Raw genomic sequence first — 17,737 nt, forward strand, 5'->3', positions numbered from 1 at the left:
CAAGGTAATTAACAAGTTCGTTTAGCTTACACTCATTTATTCAAATAATTCAGAAAGATCTGGTTTGATTTTGGAAAGTTCAGGAAAAAAGATACAAACAGGTGATATTAGCGGTCAAGAGATCGTTTCTGAATGGCCTCAAGGACGACATCTTTGAGGAGGGCAATTACAGATCGAGGGTCTGAACTGCTCACTACAGCACTGCCTGACACAATCATGTTAGCACCTGCCTGAAAAAGAAAAAGCCGGGATCAAAAGTTAAAGACAGAACTACAACATCTCAGCCCATTGCACTTCCTGACCAAATTTTACAGCTACAGAAGATGGTTGAGTGTTCAATCATAACTGATGGTCAGCAGAGATGATCTGGTCATGTGATTAATAGCCTGCATATCTTTAGCCTTCTGATGTGGCCTTTTATTCAGCTACTTTTTTTAAGGACTAAAAACATATTTCTAAGTTCACATCTAAACGATTATATTCTGTCTAAACACCCAAAATGTGAATATGTGTTAGCTTGCAATTTCTATAGAGAATGTTATCAAGACCGTCTTCTTATAGAAAGCAAATTCAACTGCCTCATAAATGTCCAATGCTACTCTTCTAGTGTCTCTCTCATTAGTTTAATACATCTTCTTGTATTGGTGTTTATTAAGTAAAATGCTCATGTCTACTTGCAGATATTTATCTATTTTTATTTTATTTATTTGATGTATGTCTCACATATGGTTTTCATTAATTATTGTTTCTGCTTTGGGGAATAATACAGCTGAATGTACTGATAAGTAATTAAACTACTTCTAGAAGTACCATTCAATGCAATTATAATTGAGTAAATGCAGTCCATTACTAATATCTAATCAAAGTTGTTTATAATCAAGCAATCACTGGAGACAAATTTGTAACATTGTTGATGTTAAGACTGTGCAAGTCCAGCAATATAAAACTTGCAGCTGATTATTAAGAGAAATGTGGCAAGAGTTTGGTTTTCCACTGAAACATGTCCTCTTTAAACACAAGTCTCAACAGGACCATGCTCAGAACTTTACACTGACAGTAAAGTTACATGTTGCTACTTACATGGTATAGAAATCTTATTCAGGTATTTCATTAGAACACGTTCTTGTGTGAGCTTCATAATATGGCACAATATTAATCATTTTATACCTCAGCACATCGATGAATACTGTCTGGTCCAACTCCTCCATCTACCTCAATATCTAGAGAAGGGAACTGACTTCTTAGCCAACTGACCTGTTGGGAATAGAATTATATTAACTATAATATACACTGCTCTTGGAAATGATTGGAATGACAAGGCCGATTCTTTTCTTTTTTCTTGACATATGAGATTTCCAGCCTTAATTTTCCTTAGATTTATTTTGATGAGTTAAATAACTTAGAACATGACACCTTTTTTGTTTGCTGTCTCAAATCCAAAGATTTTCTGTATATAACAAACTAAAGAATTGGCCTTGACGTTCTGGCCTTTTCACGGTTTTCATTACTTTATTTTTACTTGGTTTGTCATACATTCTCAATTCAGTTTCAGAGCTTGGTGTTTTAATCCACACCCACCCTGAATATGTTTTGAAATAGCATAACATTATAAATATTCATATAAAGGACATTGATGTAGCATGTATGTGAAACAGAACTGTGCTTTAAAATTTGTGGTAACCCTTAAAAGATGTCCATGGCATTGATTGTCAGCTGTGCTCTCTATAAACTAACAGAGTTGTATTTAAGCCATGTTTACTATGTCAATAAGAATGCCCGTTTCATTCCAACAGTGTGTAGGTTTTAGACACAATATATTTTGTCACGGTAAATGTTTTACATTCTTACACTGTCCAAAGGTTTGCAGACAACTGACCATCACATCCATATGTGGTGACAATTTCTGTCACTGTGAGACCCAAACATTGTTCTAGTTGACGATGCCCCTGTGCATAAAGTGCGCTCCCTGAAGACATGGTTTACCAAGGCTGGAGAGAAATAACTCAACTGTTCTGTACAGAGCCCTGACCTTGGAATAAACTGCAGACTTTACCTCAGGTCTCCTCACCTAACATTAGTGTCTGATCTCACTAATTCTCTTGTGGCTGTTCGAATAAACCCCAACAGCCATTCTCCCACATCTAGTTTATTATAACAACAAAGGGGGAGTAAATATGGAACGGGACGTTCAAGAATCACATATGGATGCAATGGTCAGGTACCTTTTTTCCCTTTTTTTTTTTAAACAAAAAAGCTCTAACATTTCCACTTTCCAAAAGGTAGTATATTCAGTGCAATTGTAATGGACAGGAAAAAAAATGTGCACAAACACACACACACCTTTGGCATCATGTCCTCCATAAACTTCTGCCCTCCAAATCCAGGCTCAACCGTCATAACTAGGGCCATGTCAATTTGCCTGGCCCATGGTGCTAATTCTTCAACTGTGGTTCCAGGTTTGATAGCCAGACCAACCTGCAAAACATTTTTTTAAATAACATATGTAGGTTATAGCAGTAAAAACTTATATGCTTAAAACAAGGAAGATCAGATCATAGTTTGAAGAAGAAAAAACAAACATACATACTCTCTCTCATATGCACACACACTATCCACATGAATAGGAACAGCTGAATACCTGGCCAGTTATCTAATCAGAATCTGCAACTTTAACCATGGCATGCTTGTTGGCACACAAGTAACTTGCTTTGAATATTTCAGAAACTGCTAGTCATAGGTGCTTTAATATTAGCAACTACAATCAGAGCCTATTGCTCATCAGTAATCAGGGTGAAAATCGATAATTTCATATACCAACTGTCCAAAAAATTGCTCTTTGTTAAGTTGGCCATCTGCCCATGTGATTAGCAGTGCCATGTGTTTATGTTGCAACGCATTCTGTGTATTGTGTTTTCCCCGAGTGTCACGCCTGACCCGCATGTGTCTGAGGTCAAATGCGAGCTATTTTGGGTTGACCACACTACGCTGAGAAATTAGTTCCCAAAATCAGCTCAAAATATTTGTGACCAGCTACAGCCTGTAAGTCAGTCTGAAAGTAGAGATTATGACCTTTCTTTTGATGTAAAAATAATTTTTAGAAACAAACACTGCCATTTACATCTAAATCTACGTTTCCCGATTTTTTGACCCTGCGCCTCAGTGGCCTCGATTAGTGAGAGAGTCGAGACACCATTTTGTGTAGCTACTTTGCCGACATAGGTGATAAATCCATTCACTGAATTGGGGAAATTTAAAATTGGGGATACTGACCACTGCAGACCGGGAACACCCCACAAGAGCTGCAGTTTTGGAGATGCTCTGATCCAGTGGTCTAGCCATCACAATTTGGCCCTTCATCAAACTCGCTCAAATCCTTACGCTTGTCCATTTTTCCTGCTTCTAACATTAACTTTGAGGACAAATTGTTCACTTGCTGCCTAATATATCCCACCCACTAACAGGTGCCATGATGAGGAGATCATCAGTGTTATTCACTTCACCTGGCACTGCTCACAATGTTATACCTGATTGGTGTATATATTTACACTTTTACTAAACTTTTATTCTGGCAGTCAGATACTGGAAGACAGCTATAAGAAAATAGAAGTACAAATCCTCTGAAATGTTTTGGTTGTTTGTGCCAATGCATTTTTTTTTGTTTTTGTTTATTTATTGGGTAAGTCTCTGTACCAAGTTCTAAAAATTTTGTGTATACATTGTTTTAAATACTTTCCTAAAAATGTAAATACTTACATCTGCATAAAATAGACTGCAGTCTGTCTGTAGTTACACATTTATTATGCATGCACAAAACAAGCACAGAACATGAAAAGGGAACTTACGGTCACTTAGACAATTTCCTATTTCCACATTTTTTTTTAAATGAAATTAGCTTTAGTAATAACATGCAATCTCACACACCCACACCCAGAGAGAGAGAGAGAGAGAGAGAACATAAAATAAGACAACTTCATCACATTTTTAAAGAAAAATGGCTCTTTGCTAATTTGACTGATTTGACAGATCACAGTGAGCAATAAAATAGTCATGTTTATATGCATACTAAAATATGGTGCTCCATAAGGCTCTGTTCTTGGTCCATTGCTCTGATCTGTATATATGCTACCTATGAGTACAATTTCTTGTACTTGCTTGCCACACCTGATCATAACATGGAGATTTTTTATTAGTACCTAAAATAATGACAACTATAGCAAGGAGCTTTTTCTTACAAAGCCTGACAGTTATGGAACAGCTTTCCAATTAGTTTTAGGGACTCTGACACAGTCTCAGCTTTTCTCTATAAAGTGTTCAGGTAAACTGGGATGTCTAGATGCTGTCATAGTCTTGTCAGTGTGCTTGTTTACTCTTTGTTCATATTGTACTTTCTCTACTAAACTACACACAAGCATACATAATCTGTGTTCTCTCTCTCTCTCTCTCTCTCTCTCTCTCTAACACATTACTCCTGCTGTCTGATGATTCTGACCCTGTCTGCCCTCTACTCTGGCCTGATGCATCCTGATTCTATATTTTTCCTGCCTTCTTCAGCTGACAATCGCTTGCTGCTACTAGATAGGCCCAGATAGACAGCCTGTAAAATACTGCGAGGTTGCTGTGGATGGAACCACATGTACACCCTAAAGGTTTTTATGGATTTATCTCAATTGGATAACCTATAGCACACTCACCTTGGTCATTATTCAGTGGATAACCTCACTTTAAAACTATAAAATTTGTGCTAAAATACTGACGAAGTTAATGAAATTAGTGTGTTGACAATATCTACAGTATGGATATCAGTCACTTAGGATTGCTTGTATTTATAGCATTCAGTGGATGAGTGAATCCATGTATGTCACTCATTGTCACATACAACATAAGAGGAAGAGAGTCCAATCAAGTTACGTAGCTTTTATTGTCATTTCGAGCATATATAACAGCAATATGTAACTGATGCATTATACAGTGAAATTAAAAAACGTTTCTCCAGGACCCTGGTGCTACACAACAACACAGAGCTGAATAATACAACACAGAACAAAGGACTAAAAAGATAAGTTAGTCTAGCCCAAAGTGCATGTGTGCAACCTAGTGCAAAAACTGCAAGACAGAGACAGTTTCTTCTCAAGGAACTGCATCTGGATTACTCGATATGGATAAATCTATAACTGAATTTCTTTAAGGCTGTTTTTGTGACAATGTCCTTTTAAAAACACTATATAAGTACAATTGCATTAAGCTGACTTTGGTCAAATATAGCATATAAAATTAATAGAGTTTAAGTCATTTTGTTTCTGTTTTCCTGGAGAGACTTAACTCTGCCCTGGGGCTGAGTGCCTGGTAATTGTCAATTATCAGGCAGATAAATTTAGGTTTAAATTTATAAATTTAGGATAAGATTAATCAAATTAAGCTTCAAAGACAAATGGTCTGGTCCCCCAAGATGCAAACAGAAAGGTTTACACACTATTATGAGACCAAACATTGACTATGCTTCAAGACCAGGAGCCAAGGTAGTGAAACCATGCTCTATAGTTGGAAGGGATGGCTTACATTTAATCAGTCACTATGGGTCAGCATCATGCCATGAAGGACGGACATCAGCCATGATGTCAGAGAAGCAGTTATTGTTCAGCAACATGGGAAGGGTTATAAGACCTTCTGCAAACAATTTACCAAATTCAACATTTTACAGTGAGAAGGATCCTTGACAAATAGAAACCCTTCAAGCATTCAATCTTCCCAGTTATACAGACAAATGGACAAAATTGTTGGTACCCTTCCATTAAAGAAAAAAACCCCACAATGGTCACTGAAATAACTTGAAACTGACCAAAGTAATAATAATTAAAAATGTACTGAAAATTGACTAATGAAAATCAGACAAAGCTTTTGACTTGGGGTTCAACAGGAGCATTTAAAAAAGAAAAAAAGAAAACCTAATGAAACTGGCCTGGATAAAAATGATGGTCCCCCTAGAAAAGATTGAAAATAATTTGACCATAGAGACAAGTTAAACTAAAGTGCGCTGTTTGGTATCATGGTGTGCACCACACTGAACTTGGACCACAGAAAGCTAAGGAGAGAGTAGTCTCAGGAGATTAGAAGGAAAATTATAGACAAGCATGTTAAAGTTAAAGTAAAATTATACAGAACTTTAAGGTCCATGGGACTGTAGCCAACCTCCCTGGACGTTGCCACAAGAGGAAAAATTATGATAAATCGAAGAGGAATGGTAACCAAAGATCCCAGAACAACTTCCAAAGAGATTTGATGTGAACTCCAAGGTCAAGGTACATCAAGTGTCAGATCGAACCATCGGTAGCTGTTTGAGCCAAAGTGGACTTCATGGAAGACTACCGAGGAGGACTCCACTGTTGAAAGCAAATCATTAAAAAGCGAGACTGGAATTTGCCGAAATACATATTGTCATGCCACAAAGCTTCGGGGAGAATGTCCTTTGGCCAGATGAGACAAAACTGGAGCTTTTTGGCAAGTCACATCAGCATGTTCGCGGACACAAAAATGAAGCAAACCAACAAACGAATACTGCACCTGCTGTGAAACATGGAGGAGGCTCGGTTATGTTCTGGGGCTGCTTTGCTGCATCTTGCACAGGGTGTTTTGAATCTGTGCAGGGTACAATGAAATCTCAAGACTATCAAGGCATTCTGGAGCATCCCAATGCTGCCCAGTGTCAGAAAGCTTGGTCTCAGTCAAAGGTCATGGGTCCTCCAACAGGATAATGACCCAAAACACACAGCTAAAAACACCTAATAATGGCGAAAAACAAAACAGTGGACTATTCTGAAGCGGCCTTCTATGAGCCCTGATCTAAATCCTATTGAACATCTGTGGAAAGAGCTGAAACATGCAGTGTGAAGAAGGCTCCCTTCAAAGAGAGCATTAATCACAGAAGCAGCCAAGAGGCCATGGTAACTCTGTAGGAGCTGCAGAGATCCATAGCTCAACCATTGACCTCCTCTGCCCTCTGTCCACTAAATGTCCCAGATAGACTTTTTGTCCTGCTCCTTGGCTGTCAGATGTGCTGTACAGCAATTGGAGAGAACTACAATGAGCGGTGGGGGGAAAAAAAAAAAAAAATCACAAATCACAATTCAACACAGATCTGGCCTCTTACCATGCACTCCTGTCCAAATTCACTTTGGACACGACTTCTGCCAAGACTTGACTCCTAAAAGAAAAACTTTGAAGCTTCTGCACAAGACCCTCATAAGCTCTTCAATACTCAACCCCCCGGCTCCACCAGGTCACAAGGCCTCTCCTTTTCTCCCTCTATACTTACTCTTTTGGCAAAATTACATCCTCACATCATCTCTTTCCACTGCAATGATGATGACACTCAACTTATCTTCTCCTTCCCTCCCTCAGACACCACGGCTTCTGCTCGGATCATGACACGCTTACGTGGGTTTGGAAGGATTCGTCCATTTTTATCCACACAGGCTGCTCAGGTGCTTATTCAGTCTCTTGTAATTTTGAGACTACTCTAACTCTCTACTGGCAGGTCTAACTCTGAATGCAATTGATCCACAATGCAGCTGCGTGACTTGTATTCAACCTGCCTAATTTCTTACACACCACCCCACTGCTGCATTCCTCCACTGGCTTCTTGTACCTGCAAACATCAGATTCAAAACACTGATGCTTGCCTACAAAGCCAAGAATGGACCAGCACCCTCTTACCTCAAAGCTCTTACTCTTCACACTGCACCTCGCCACCTCCAATCTACTAGCACTGTTAGACTGGTCCCACCATCTCTTAGGGTGGGAGGCAGGTATACGTCAAGACTCTTTTCTATTCTGACAGGTGGTGGAATGAACTTCCCCTAGACGTCATCAAACAACAGATGAAGACCTACCTCTTCCTGAAACACTTAAACTAGCTTATTTTCCCTGTCAGTTTTATATATTGTTGTATGTATTTAAAAAATCCTCCCAACACAGATATGCCAGAAACGTAAGTGTAAATGTAATGTATTTACACACACAGGTTTAAAAGTTTGGAATCACTTGGAAATTTCCTTGTTCTCCAAAGAAAAACCAATTTTTATCCTTTTAACATCAAATATACATTATCACACAGATGCCCATTATCAACAACCATCTGTCCTTTGTTTCAATCTCATGTTATGTTTGATAAAGTTAATCATTTCATCAGGCTAATTGATTATTAGAAAACCCTTTTGCAATTGTGCAAGAAAGGCTTAAAACTGATTAAGGGAGCAATAAAAGAGGCATTCTTTAGGGTAGTTTAGTATCTGATGCATTAGGAGTTGTGAGTTTGTTTGCAGGCTCAAAATGGCAAGAAAGAAAGAACTTTCTTTGGAAACACACCAGTCTATTGATGTGCTTAGAAATGAAGGCTATTCATTGCAAGAAATTTTGAAGAAAATTACACTATATTGCCAAAAGTTTTGGGACACACCTCCAAATCACTGAATTCAGGTGTTGTTTTTCAGGGGTTGGGCTCGGCCGCTTAGTTCCAGTGAAAGGAACTCTTAATGCTTCAGCTTCATACCAAGACATTTTGGACAATTTCATGCTCCCAACTTTGTGGGAACAGTTTGGGGATGACCCCTTCCTGTTCCAACATGACTGCACACCAGTGCACAAAGCAAGGTCCATAAAGACATGGATGAGAGAGTTTGGTGTGGAGGAACTTGACTCAGTCCTGAGTCAATAGAACACCTTTGGGATGAATTAGAGTGGAGACTGTGACCCAGGCCAAAACTGGGACATCTGCCCCAGTTTGCACATGAATTTAATATGGAGTTGGCCCGCCCTTTGAAGCTATAACAGCTTCAACTCTTTTGGGAAGGCTTTCCACAAGGATTAGGAACGTGTTTATGGGAATTTTTGACCATTCCTCTAGATGTGCATTTGTGAGGTCAGGCACTGATGTTGGATGAGAAGGCCTGGCTCGCAGTCTCCGCTCTAATTCATCCCAAAGGTGTTCCATCAGGTTGAGGTCAGGACTCTGTGAAGTTCCTACACATCAAACATGCTCATCCTTGTCTTTATGGACCTTGCTTTGTGCACTGGTGTGCAGTCATGTTGGAAGAGGAAGGGGTCATCCTCAAACTGTTCCCACAAAGTCACAAAGATTTGCCTTCGATTTTGGGCATTTGTCAGTGACTTTGCAAAATTATTCAGAATAAAATATGTATTACATTACTACAGATTTTTAAAAATCTTACAAAAATGTGACATACAATTAAGTGAAGTTCCCTCTTCCACTTTGCATACAAAACATGTATGGATTATCATCATTAAACTGCTGTAACACGGAGGTGTTCAAATTGATGAACTGACTTTGTGCCAGTGAAGCCTTTTCAGGTGCAATTTAACAGGACTGGGTACAGCTCATACAAAAAAAAGTAAAAACACTAAAAACTTGAAGCCCAAACCTTCATGCCACTCTCACGGATTTCCTTGATGAGGTTTCCAGGATTCGTAGTGGCCTCCAAATGAAATGTATACTGGTTGGCTCCTGCTGCTGCCATTGGCTTCACCCACTGTTCTGGTCTGGAAACCATCATGTGCATGTCTAGGGGGGAAAAAAAGGAACTTCATTTTATGCAAATGTAGGCATTTCAAAATAATTGCATTGCACACATTAGATTTTTTTTTTTACTTGCAATGTTGTGAAAACAGCAGTGTATGGTAAGCACTACTAGCACTAAATCACAGAATTTTATATTTAAATGTGATATTTGCAAAAGAAATGAGAAGGGAAAAACAACTGCTCAGTTGTCTCTGAAATCCAAAGGAGGGCAAACAGTAAAAATGCAAATGCTCTGAACAGTACAGCAACACAGGCAACTGCAAATGAACTGATAAAGCATACAAGTGCAAACTCCTTGTTTCCTTTATGGAAATTTACTGCACAGTTTTTTTATTGAGCTCCTATTATTTACCTCACCTAAGGTTGTATCTTAATTGGGAGTAAAAGAAAAAAAAAGTATAAATTCAATATACTGCATAACTATGATGGCAACTACAGTCTCAATTTTACCTTACATAAAATCAATTTTACACTAATGCAATTATGTGTGTGGTTCAAGCACAAGATGCAGTGGGAAAAACCTGAAGCATTTTTCAACCATTTCTGTTGCATTTATACACAAGAATAAAAGGGGGAGCACAATGGAAAACAAAAGAACTGGATGGTAGGGAATACTGGAAGGGATTGTTTTACTGTTTATATTATATTGCCTAAAATTGTATTTATTGCACTCAAGCTGCATTTGGAAAAAATATGACTTTAAAACCTGCAGAAGATACAGTAGGTCAGTATTCCATCATGATATTTCCATGCATGCAAATAACAACTTTCATGGCAACCAACCAAGTGGCTGGATAATGCCTTAATATGCTACAATAAAATCAATTCACAGTAATTTACACCCACACGCCAGACTCCAATTGTCAAGCTATGTCAGCTTTGCACATCCTGAGGCTGATATTTTTGCCCTTTTCTTCTCAGCAATTTTGCTCAGGCTCTATCAGACTGAATGGAGATCATTTTGGTAAACAACATTTCTCAGGTCAGCATGAGGTTAAATCTAATTTAGTTCTGGACTTTGACTGGGTTATTGTATAATATTCAGGTTCTTGGATCAATGTTGCTATGACAGCATGCCAATGTGCTTTTGGAAGTTGAACCTCTTGCCTCAGTCTCCAGATTCCTGCTGATGGTTCTTAGTTTTCTTCTAGTGTTTGGATTGATCCATTGCACCCATCACTTTGACCAGTTTCCCAGTCCCTGATGATCAAAAGCATTCCCATTTTAAATGATTGCATAAATGAATTAATCATCCGTAACTTTTTCCCAAAAACAGACAGCTAGAAATTTAAACCAATCTCCAATAGTAATAATATTAGCTAGATGGTTGAATTTAATGGATTCAGCAGTAATGTTTATTACACAAATAAAAATGTTTGGCTTTCATGTTGTTGAGCAGAAATGCACAGGAAAAATTGGTTATGAAGTGGTTATATGGCAACCACTGCTACTACCAGTACATAATTATAGCATAGTACTACAATTTTAAAATGTGGAGCTTGCATCTAAATGCCTAAAAAAAGGCATAGTGATCCCCTACTTTTGACTTCTCTATGCAGTCAAAGACCCTTGTCAGAAGACCTGTCACGTATCCTGAACCATATAGCTGCTGACTGCCCACTAGCATCCATTATTGGAGATTTAGCATGCAGACAAATCAAGCTTTAACTTGGCAACACACCAGTATTTTCAGAAACAATTTTTTTTGTTGGTATGCTTTGAGTGTTAAAAAAGAAAATATGAGCTTTATCATGGTCATGAGACTTGTGGAAGTAAAGTATGCATTTATCAACCTTAGCATTAAGTAATAATCAATATTTAATCATTTGTACTAATCTTTTATGTCGTGTGTGTGTGTAAGTAAACTTGTGTGGTGTATGTGCAACACTTAAAAGTGCTGAGAAAGAGTATACTTTGTGTAGCTTGATGTGGAAGGACACTGAAGTGAGCAGATGAGAGCTTGTGTAAGCATCAAGTGTCCAAAATGTCTGCTTGCCTTAGGGGTCAGAAATGCATGGAAGTACACAGTGTGCATACTCATCTCTCCAGCTATTAATTGCAATTAAACTTGAACCACCATACCTGATCTACTTGAATCAGCACCACAAAATGTAATGAGATTAATAATATCTGCTCAGTGGTGCTGGTTCTCTGGCTTTCGTGAAGAGAGCAGCCAAAAAGATTTAGAAAATCAAATGGGATACAGAAATCAGAAAAATCTATAAAGTGACCTACAGTGGACGTTAAAAAAAAAAGTCCATATCTCCTTATTAAAATTGTAGGCTTTTGCAATAAAAAAAAAATTAAACTCAGATCAAACCTGACCTTTTCCACCTTTAATGTGAACCTCTAATGTGTACCTTTTGCTAGTAATACAGCATATTTTATGTCAAAATATTGGCATATCTTGATTAGGTGATTTTATTCCATTGTTCTTTGGAAAAATACCCCAGATCTATCAAAGGTAAAGGAGTTCCCCTGTACAAATTATTCCACAGGTTTTGTATATGATTTAGATCTGGGCTAAGACTGGGTCATTCTGAAATGTTGACCATCTTGTGCTTTGGATTGGTATTAAGCTAGAATGTAACATTATTCTTTCTTAAAACATTTTATATCCACTGTATATGATCTTACCTGACTGTATATGATCTTACCTGACTATAACGGCTATTTTATGCCTTTCATACTTCAGTTGCTTGATCATATTTCTAGAAATAACACTAGGCAAAACAAGAGAATACCAAAAGCATCCATTTTGTATGCAGGAAGGTGGATGTGTCAATATTACGAAGTTCCCCGTTTGTAACATACGAGTAACACTGCAACACCGCATTAAAGAGTTTAATGATAAATGCTCAAACTACAACTTACCAAAGAAAGGATTTGGGCCCACAGCTTTCCGGAGACATTCTACCATCGGATGGCCAAACGTGATGTTCGGAACAAAATGCCTTCAGATAGGTTGGAGAATTGCTTGTTAGATCGCTTACTTGTTAGTCCTACTTTGTTTTGAGCCCAAATAAATCTCAAAATAAATCTCAGAGATATAAGGGTTATAACATTTTCATGATTGCTATATTATGTTATAGTATATTATACTACACCATAACATATTGTACTAAATATTATTTAAGATGCATATATAGCTAAGATGTACTACTCTTACAAAACAAGTATTAAAATGGCTCAAATCATGCACTGGGTACAGCATGTTCAGAAGGAATATATTTTCAAGATGCTCTAAATTATGAAACATGGTTTGAGTTCATCAGTTACAATCTTAAATTACAATAAATTAAACGAAACAATGGACGCATAAAACACAACACAACTATGATTAAATGATGTACTGCAGGATTGTAGGTAGATTAAATGTTTTATTTTCCCCTGAAAAACATCTCAAGGAGGAGGGGAATAAGTGAAATATTGAGCCACGGATGTAAGCTAAGAGATTATTGCAGAGATTTTTTTAACTTCATGTACTGGTTCTGGTCTTGATATGATTGAGATCAGTGTTTATTATTCTAAAATATTGGGCGAAATATGAAACACCAGCAAACAACAGTGTTTTTTTTTTTATTACAATTTTACTTAATCTGTAATTAATCTGGAGTTTAACAAAAAATGAATTTTGAATATATTGGTTAATAACCCTGTTACTATTTTTTGAATACTATTCCTTAGACAACATAATATTAGATGATGTTGATGTAAATGTGCCACCTAAAAATAAAAACCTAAAACAAGATAAGCCATTTTTCCTTTAAATGTAAATATTCAACAACTTGGGGATATAGATGGCAAGAAAGTTTGGAAGTTGCAAATTCAATTGTCCTAATATATCTAAAATATTAAAACCGTATTAATGTAAAACATGGAGGAACATTTTGACTTTACACCCTGTCGTATATGCAATAGGTTTATATTAAAACACACACTCTTGAAAAATTTGTTCTAAAATATGTGTATATATATATATATATATATATATATATATATATATATATATATATATATATATGAAAAAATAAATAAAAAACTAATATAAGCATCTCCGAAGAGACTGATAAAATTAAATTCCTCGCTTTTGATACAGCAAAACTTTATTAAATCAACCTTAAACACGTTGGACGTTGGACTTTTAACTTGCTCGTGTTGGACTTTTAACTTGCTCGTGTTTCGGAGGGATACTCAGCAGGCTTAAAAAACACTGAACAAAAAATGAACAAACTGTTACAGCTCACCCGTCCATGACGTCCAGGTGTAAATAGTCAGCGCCGCACTCCATCATCCGCTCGCATTCTCTCCCCAGCTGGGAAAGATCGCTACTCAAAATCGAGGGCCCAATTTTAGCTGTGTATGCCATCTCTCTCTCTCTCTTCTCTCTCTCTCACCGAGTACAACACGCTGCTAGTTTCGCGATCTGCGCATGCGCGCTGTAAACTGCCGCGGTGACTGCACTCAGTGCTATGACTCGTTTCCGTTTCGAAATAGTGCTGTTCTCGCGGTTCCGGTCAAAACAAAATGCTCATATTTGGCATTTATTGTTTTTGTTTTTTTTTTCTTTAAAAAAGGCAGAGAAAGATATGCAGTAAATGTCCACCAGACAGCAGTAACCAATAAGTTGAACCCTCATATATGACAAAAAAACACACAAACAAGAGACTTGAATTTTGAACCATTGTATTTACATTTTCTGGCATTTGGTAAATGCTCTTATCCAGAGTGACGTACAAAAGTGAACCAACTAACTACAGTTAGTTAACAATTAATGGATGGTCACAAACGCTCAAGCAAAGCTGAGCTTTTTTGCAAAAAGAGTGGTATAAAGTTCCCCAACAGCAATGTGAAAAAATGGTGGAGAGCATGGAGCTAAAACGCCTGCAAATCAGGGTTATTCCACCAAATACCGATTTCTTAATGTTATTTAGCCAAAGCATTAACACATTTTGTTTACAAATGATTTGCATTTTGTTTTATTTGAGTTATTAAAGCTCTGCATATACTGCATGATCTTGGGTTATTTTGATGTGTTGTCATTTCCTTTGAATATACACTCTAAATAACAATAGTTATATTTTGAATTTAGGAGAAATATTGTCAGAAGTTCACAAAAAATGAAACAAAACTCTTCATCTCACCAATACATGACCTGTAAGAAAAAAACATAAGAAGCTGATTATTTTGCAATGGTCTCTTAGTTTTTTTTTTCCAGAGCTGTATATATATATATATATATATATATATATATATATATATATATATATTTATAGGGACAAAGGCATTTTAAAAAAATCTTCCTTTCTACTCAGAGGCAGTTTTAAACTTTTATGCATTTTTGCATTTAGTATTTTACTTTTAAAAAAAATAAATTTTAGCTCTACCATTTTAATGCATGTCTTCATTCTTGGCTTCGGGCCACCTCCAACCACAGCCTAAAGAAAAGTGTTTAAAATAGGCTTTCCTGCAGTCCATCTCGAGATTAAATAGATCTATTTGTGTTTTAATTCCATCTCTCTTTATTCCCTGTTAATTTCTGTCTACCAACATCACTTATTATAATTGTCTTTACATAACCAGCCACAATACCCCAGCAAACACAGAACGTTCCCCTAACGTTAGCATATGGTTCCCGTTTGGTTATTTTTTGGGGGGAACCAAATAATAACGTTTTAGGAACGTTCTCTAATGGGTTTTTTTGTAACCAAAAAATAACCTTCCACGAACGTTGCAGGATGTTTTTTTTTTTGTTACAACCTAAAGAGAACCTATACAGAACGTTCTCTAATGGTTATTTTTAGGTTTTGTTTAAATGACCATTAGGGAGTTTTTGATAAAGGAAACTCACCTTAAACATTAAATGTATGCGATTTGAGGTAAACATAGATTAATGACAGACGTTAAAAATCCAAACTTTCAGAGCTGAAAATAATTTATATTATTTTGACGTACACACATACAGTCCTCCAACGAAATAGTGTGTACAATTAAAAGCTTAAAACTGAGTTTCATTTCATTCACCCGAACTACAATCAGTTACTTATAGTTCCACAAGCCTGGGAAAATGCTATATTACCATAATCAGGCAGTAGAGGGCGCTCATGCGCAATGTTGTTACTAGTTTTACTAGTATTAAATTTACCAATCCCAGCGCACATTGGGCAAAAGGCAGGGGTATAGTCCAGTTTGCCAGTCCATCGCAGGGCCACGTATAGACAAACAACCACACACACTCACTCCTATGGGCAATTTAGAATTACCAATCAACCTAATGTATATGCTGTGGGAGGAAACCGGAGTACCCAGCGTAAACCCACACAAGGGAGAACATGCAAACTCCACACAGAAAGGGATTCAAACCCAAGACCTTCTTGCTGTAAGGCAACAGTGCTAACCATTAAACCACCATGTTGCCCCCAGTTAACTATACAATAATAAAATAAACAATGCATTAATCACAATATAAAAAAATATGCCAAGAGTTTAGATAAGAAATAATGTATTAAGCAGTGGTGGGCCATCAGGGCCAGCAAGGCCTTCTCTGCTGGCCTAAACAGCAGTGATCTGAATCACTGACTTGCATTTTCTAGATGGCAGGAGGGTAGAGTGTGTGTGTGAGGGGTGTGTGGGGTCATCCACAATGCTGTTAGATTTGCAGATGCAGTGTGTGGTGTATATGTCCATGATAGAGGGGAGAAAGACTCCAATAATCTTCTCAGATGTCCTCACTATTCGCTGCAGGGTCTTGAGATCCGAGACAATTCCCAAACCAGGCAGTGATTCAGCTGCTCAGGATGTTTTAATGGTCCTTCTGTAGAACACGTTGAGGATGGGGGGAGGGAGATGGTTTTCCTCAGCCACTGTTGGAAGTAGAGATGCTGCTGGGCTTTCTTGCTGATGGAGCTGGTGTTGAGTGACCACGTAAAGTTCTCTGCCAGATGAACATCAAGGAATTTGGTGCTCTTGATGATCTCCACAGAGGATCCATCAACGTACAATGGAGAATGGCCACTATGTGCTCTCCTGAAGTCAACAACCATCTCTTTAGTTATGTCAACATTCAGAGACAGGTTGTTGGCTCTACACCAGGCTGTTAGCTGTTGCTCCTCCTCTCTATGTGCTGACTTGTCATTCTTGCTGATGAGTCCTACCATGGTTGTGTCATTGGTGAACTTGATGATGTGGGTTTGAGCTGTGCATTGCTGCACAGTCGTGAGTCAGCAGAGTGAACAGCAGTGGGCTGAGCACACAGCACTAAGGGGCCCCAGTGCTCAGTGTGTTGGTGCTCGAGATGTTGTTCCTGATCCGGACTAACTGAGGTCTCCCAGTCAGGAAGTCTAGGATCCAGTTGCTGAGGGAGGTGTTCAGGCCCAGCAGGCTCAGCTTCTTTATCAGGTGCTGAGGGATGATTGTATTGAATGCTGAACTGAAGTCTATGATCAGCATTTGTATGCATGAGTCCTTATTGTCCAGGAGGGTGAGGGCCAGATGGAGGGTTGTGGTGATGGCATCTGTGGAATGGTTAGGATGATACACAAACTGCGAGGGGTCCAGTGAGGGTGGTAGCAGGGTCTTGATGTGCCTAATAACAAGCCTCTTGAAGCAGGAAACTGTAGACTTCTTCAGCACGGGGATGATGGTCGCAGTCTTGAGGGACGTGAGAACAACGACGCTACTCTGGTAAATGTTGAAGATGTCAGTGAAGACATCTGCACATTCCCTGAGCACTCTGCCAGGAATGTTGTCTGGTCCAGCAGACTTTCATTGGTTAACTCTGCACTCTGAAGAGTTCTCTTCACATCAGCCATGGAATGTTTTCACACTGCACGACTATCTGGGGGAGCATTCAGTTGCTGCTGTATTCACATTGTGCACCAAGAAAGGGCATCATGCAATTTCTTGAATTCCAAATGGAAGTGGCTAAGACATTCTTGGCCCAGTATAACAATGCACAAGAAGACAGTACAGACCTCCCAGAACAGGAAGACAATACTGAGCCATCAGAGCCAGCGAAAAAGCGCCTTGTGAAGGAAGTGCCCCACATCTCAGTCCACAGATAGGCTCAGTCCAGAGGTGGTGAACCTGAAGAATGCAGCGCGCTGCAGAGCGACAGGCTGTTCTGGGAAAACTCGAGTTCTGGGA

The 17,737-nt window shown here is 38.2% G+C and overlaps 1 protein-coding gene across 1 annotated transcript; it reads right to left on the minus strand.

Moving 5' to 3' along the window:
* Positions 1 to 20: 20 nt before the first annotated feature.
* Positions 21 to 14,025, minus strand: rpe (ribulose-5-phosphate-3-epimerase). The gene is made up of 6 exons (XM_058392974.1): positions 13,840 to 14,025; positions 12,467 to 12,546; positions 9,435 to 9,574; positions 2,341 to 2,475; positions 1,168 to 1,254; positions 21 to 230 (listed from the first exon to the last, which is right to left on the minus strand). Exons 1-6 carry the CDS (start codon positions 13,959 to 13,961, stop codon positions 108 to 110), a joined length of 687 nt encoding a protein of 228 aa, XP_058248957.1. The 5' UTR covers positions 13,962 to 14,025; the 3' UTR covers positions 21 to 107.
* Between the last annotated feature and the right edge of the window lie 3,712 nt (positions 14,026 to 17,737).

This window comes from Hemibagrus wyckioides, linkage group LG06 (genome assembly GCF_019097595.1).
Source record: "Hemibagrus wyckioides isolate EC202008001 linkage group LG06, SWU_Hwy_1.0, whole genome shotgun sequence".
Lineage (NCBI taxonomy): Eukaryota > Metazoa > Chordata > Actinopteri > Siluriformes > Bagridae > Hemibagrus > Hemibagrus wyckioides.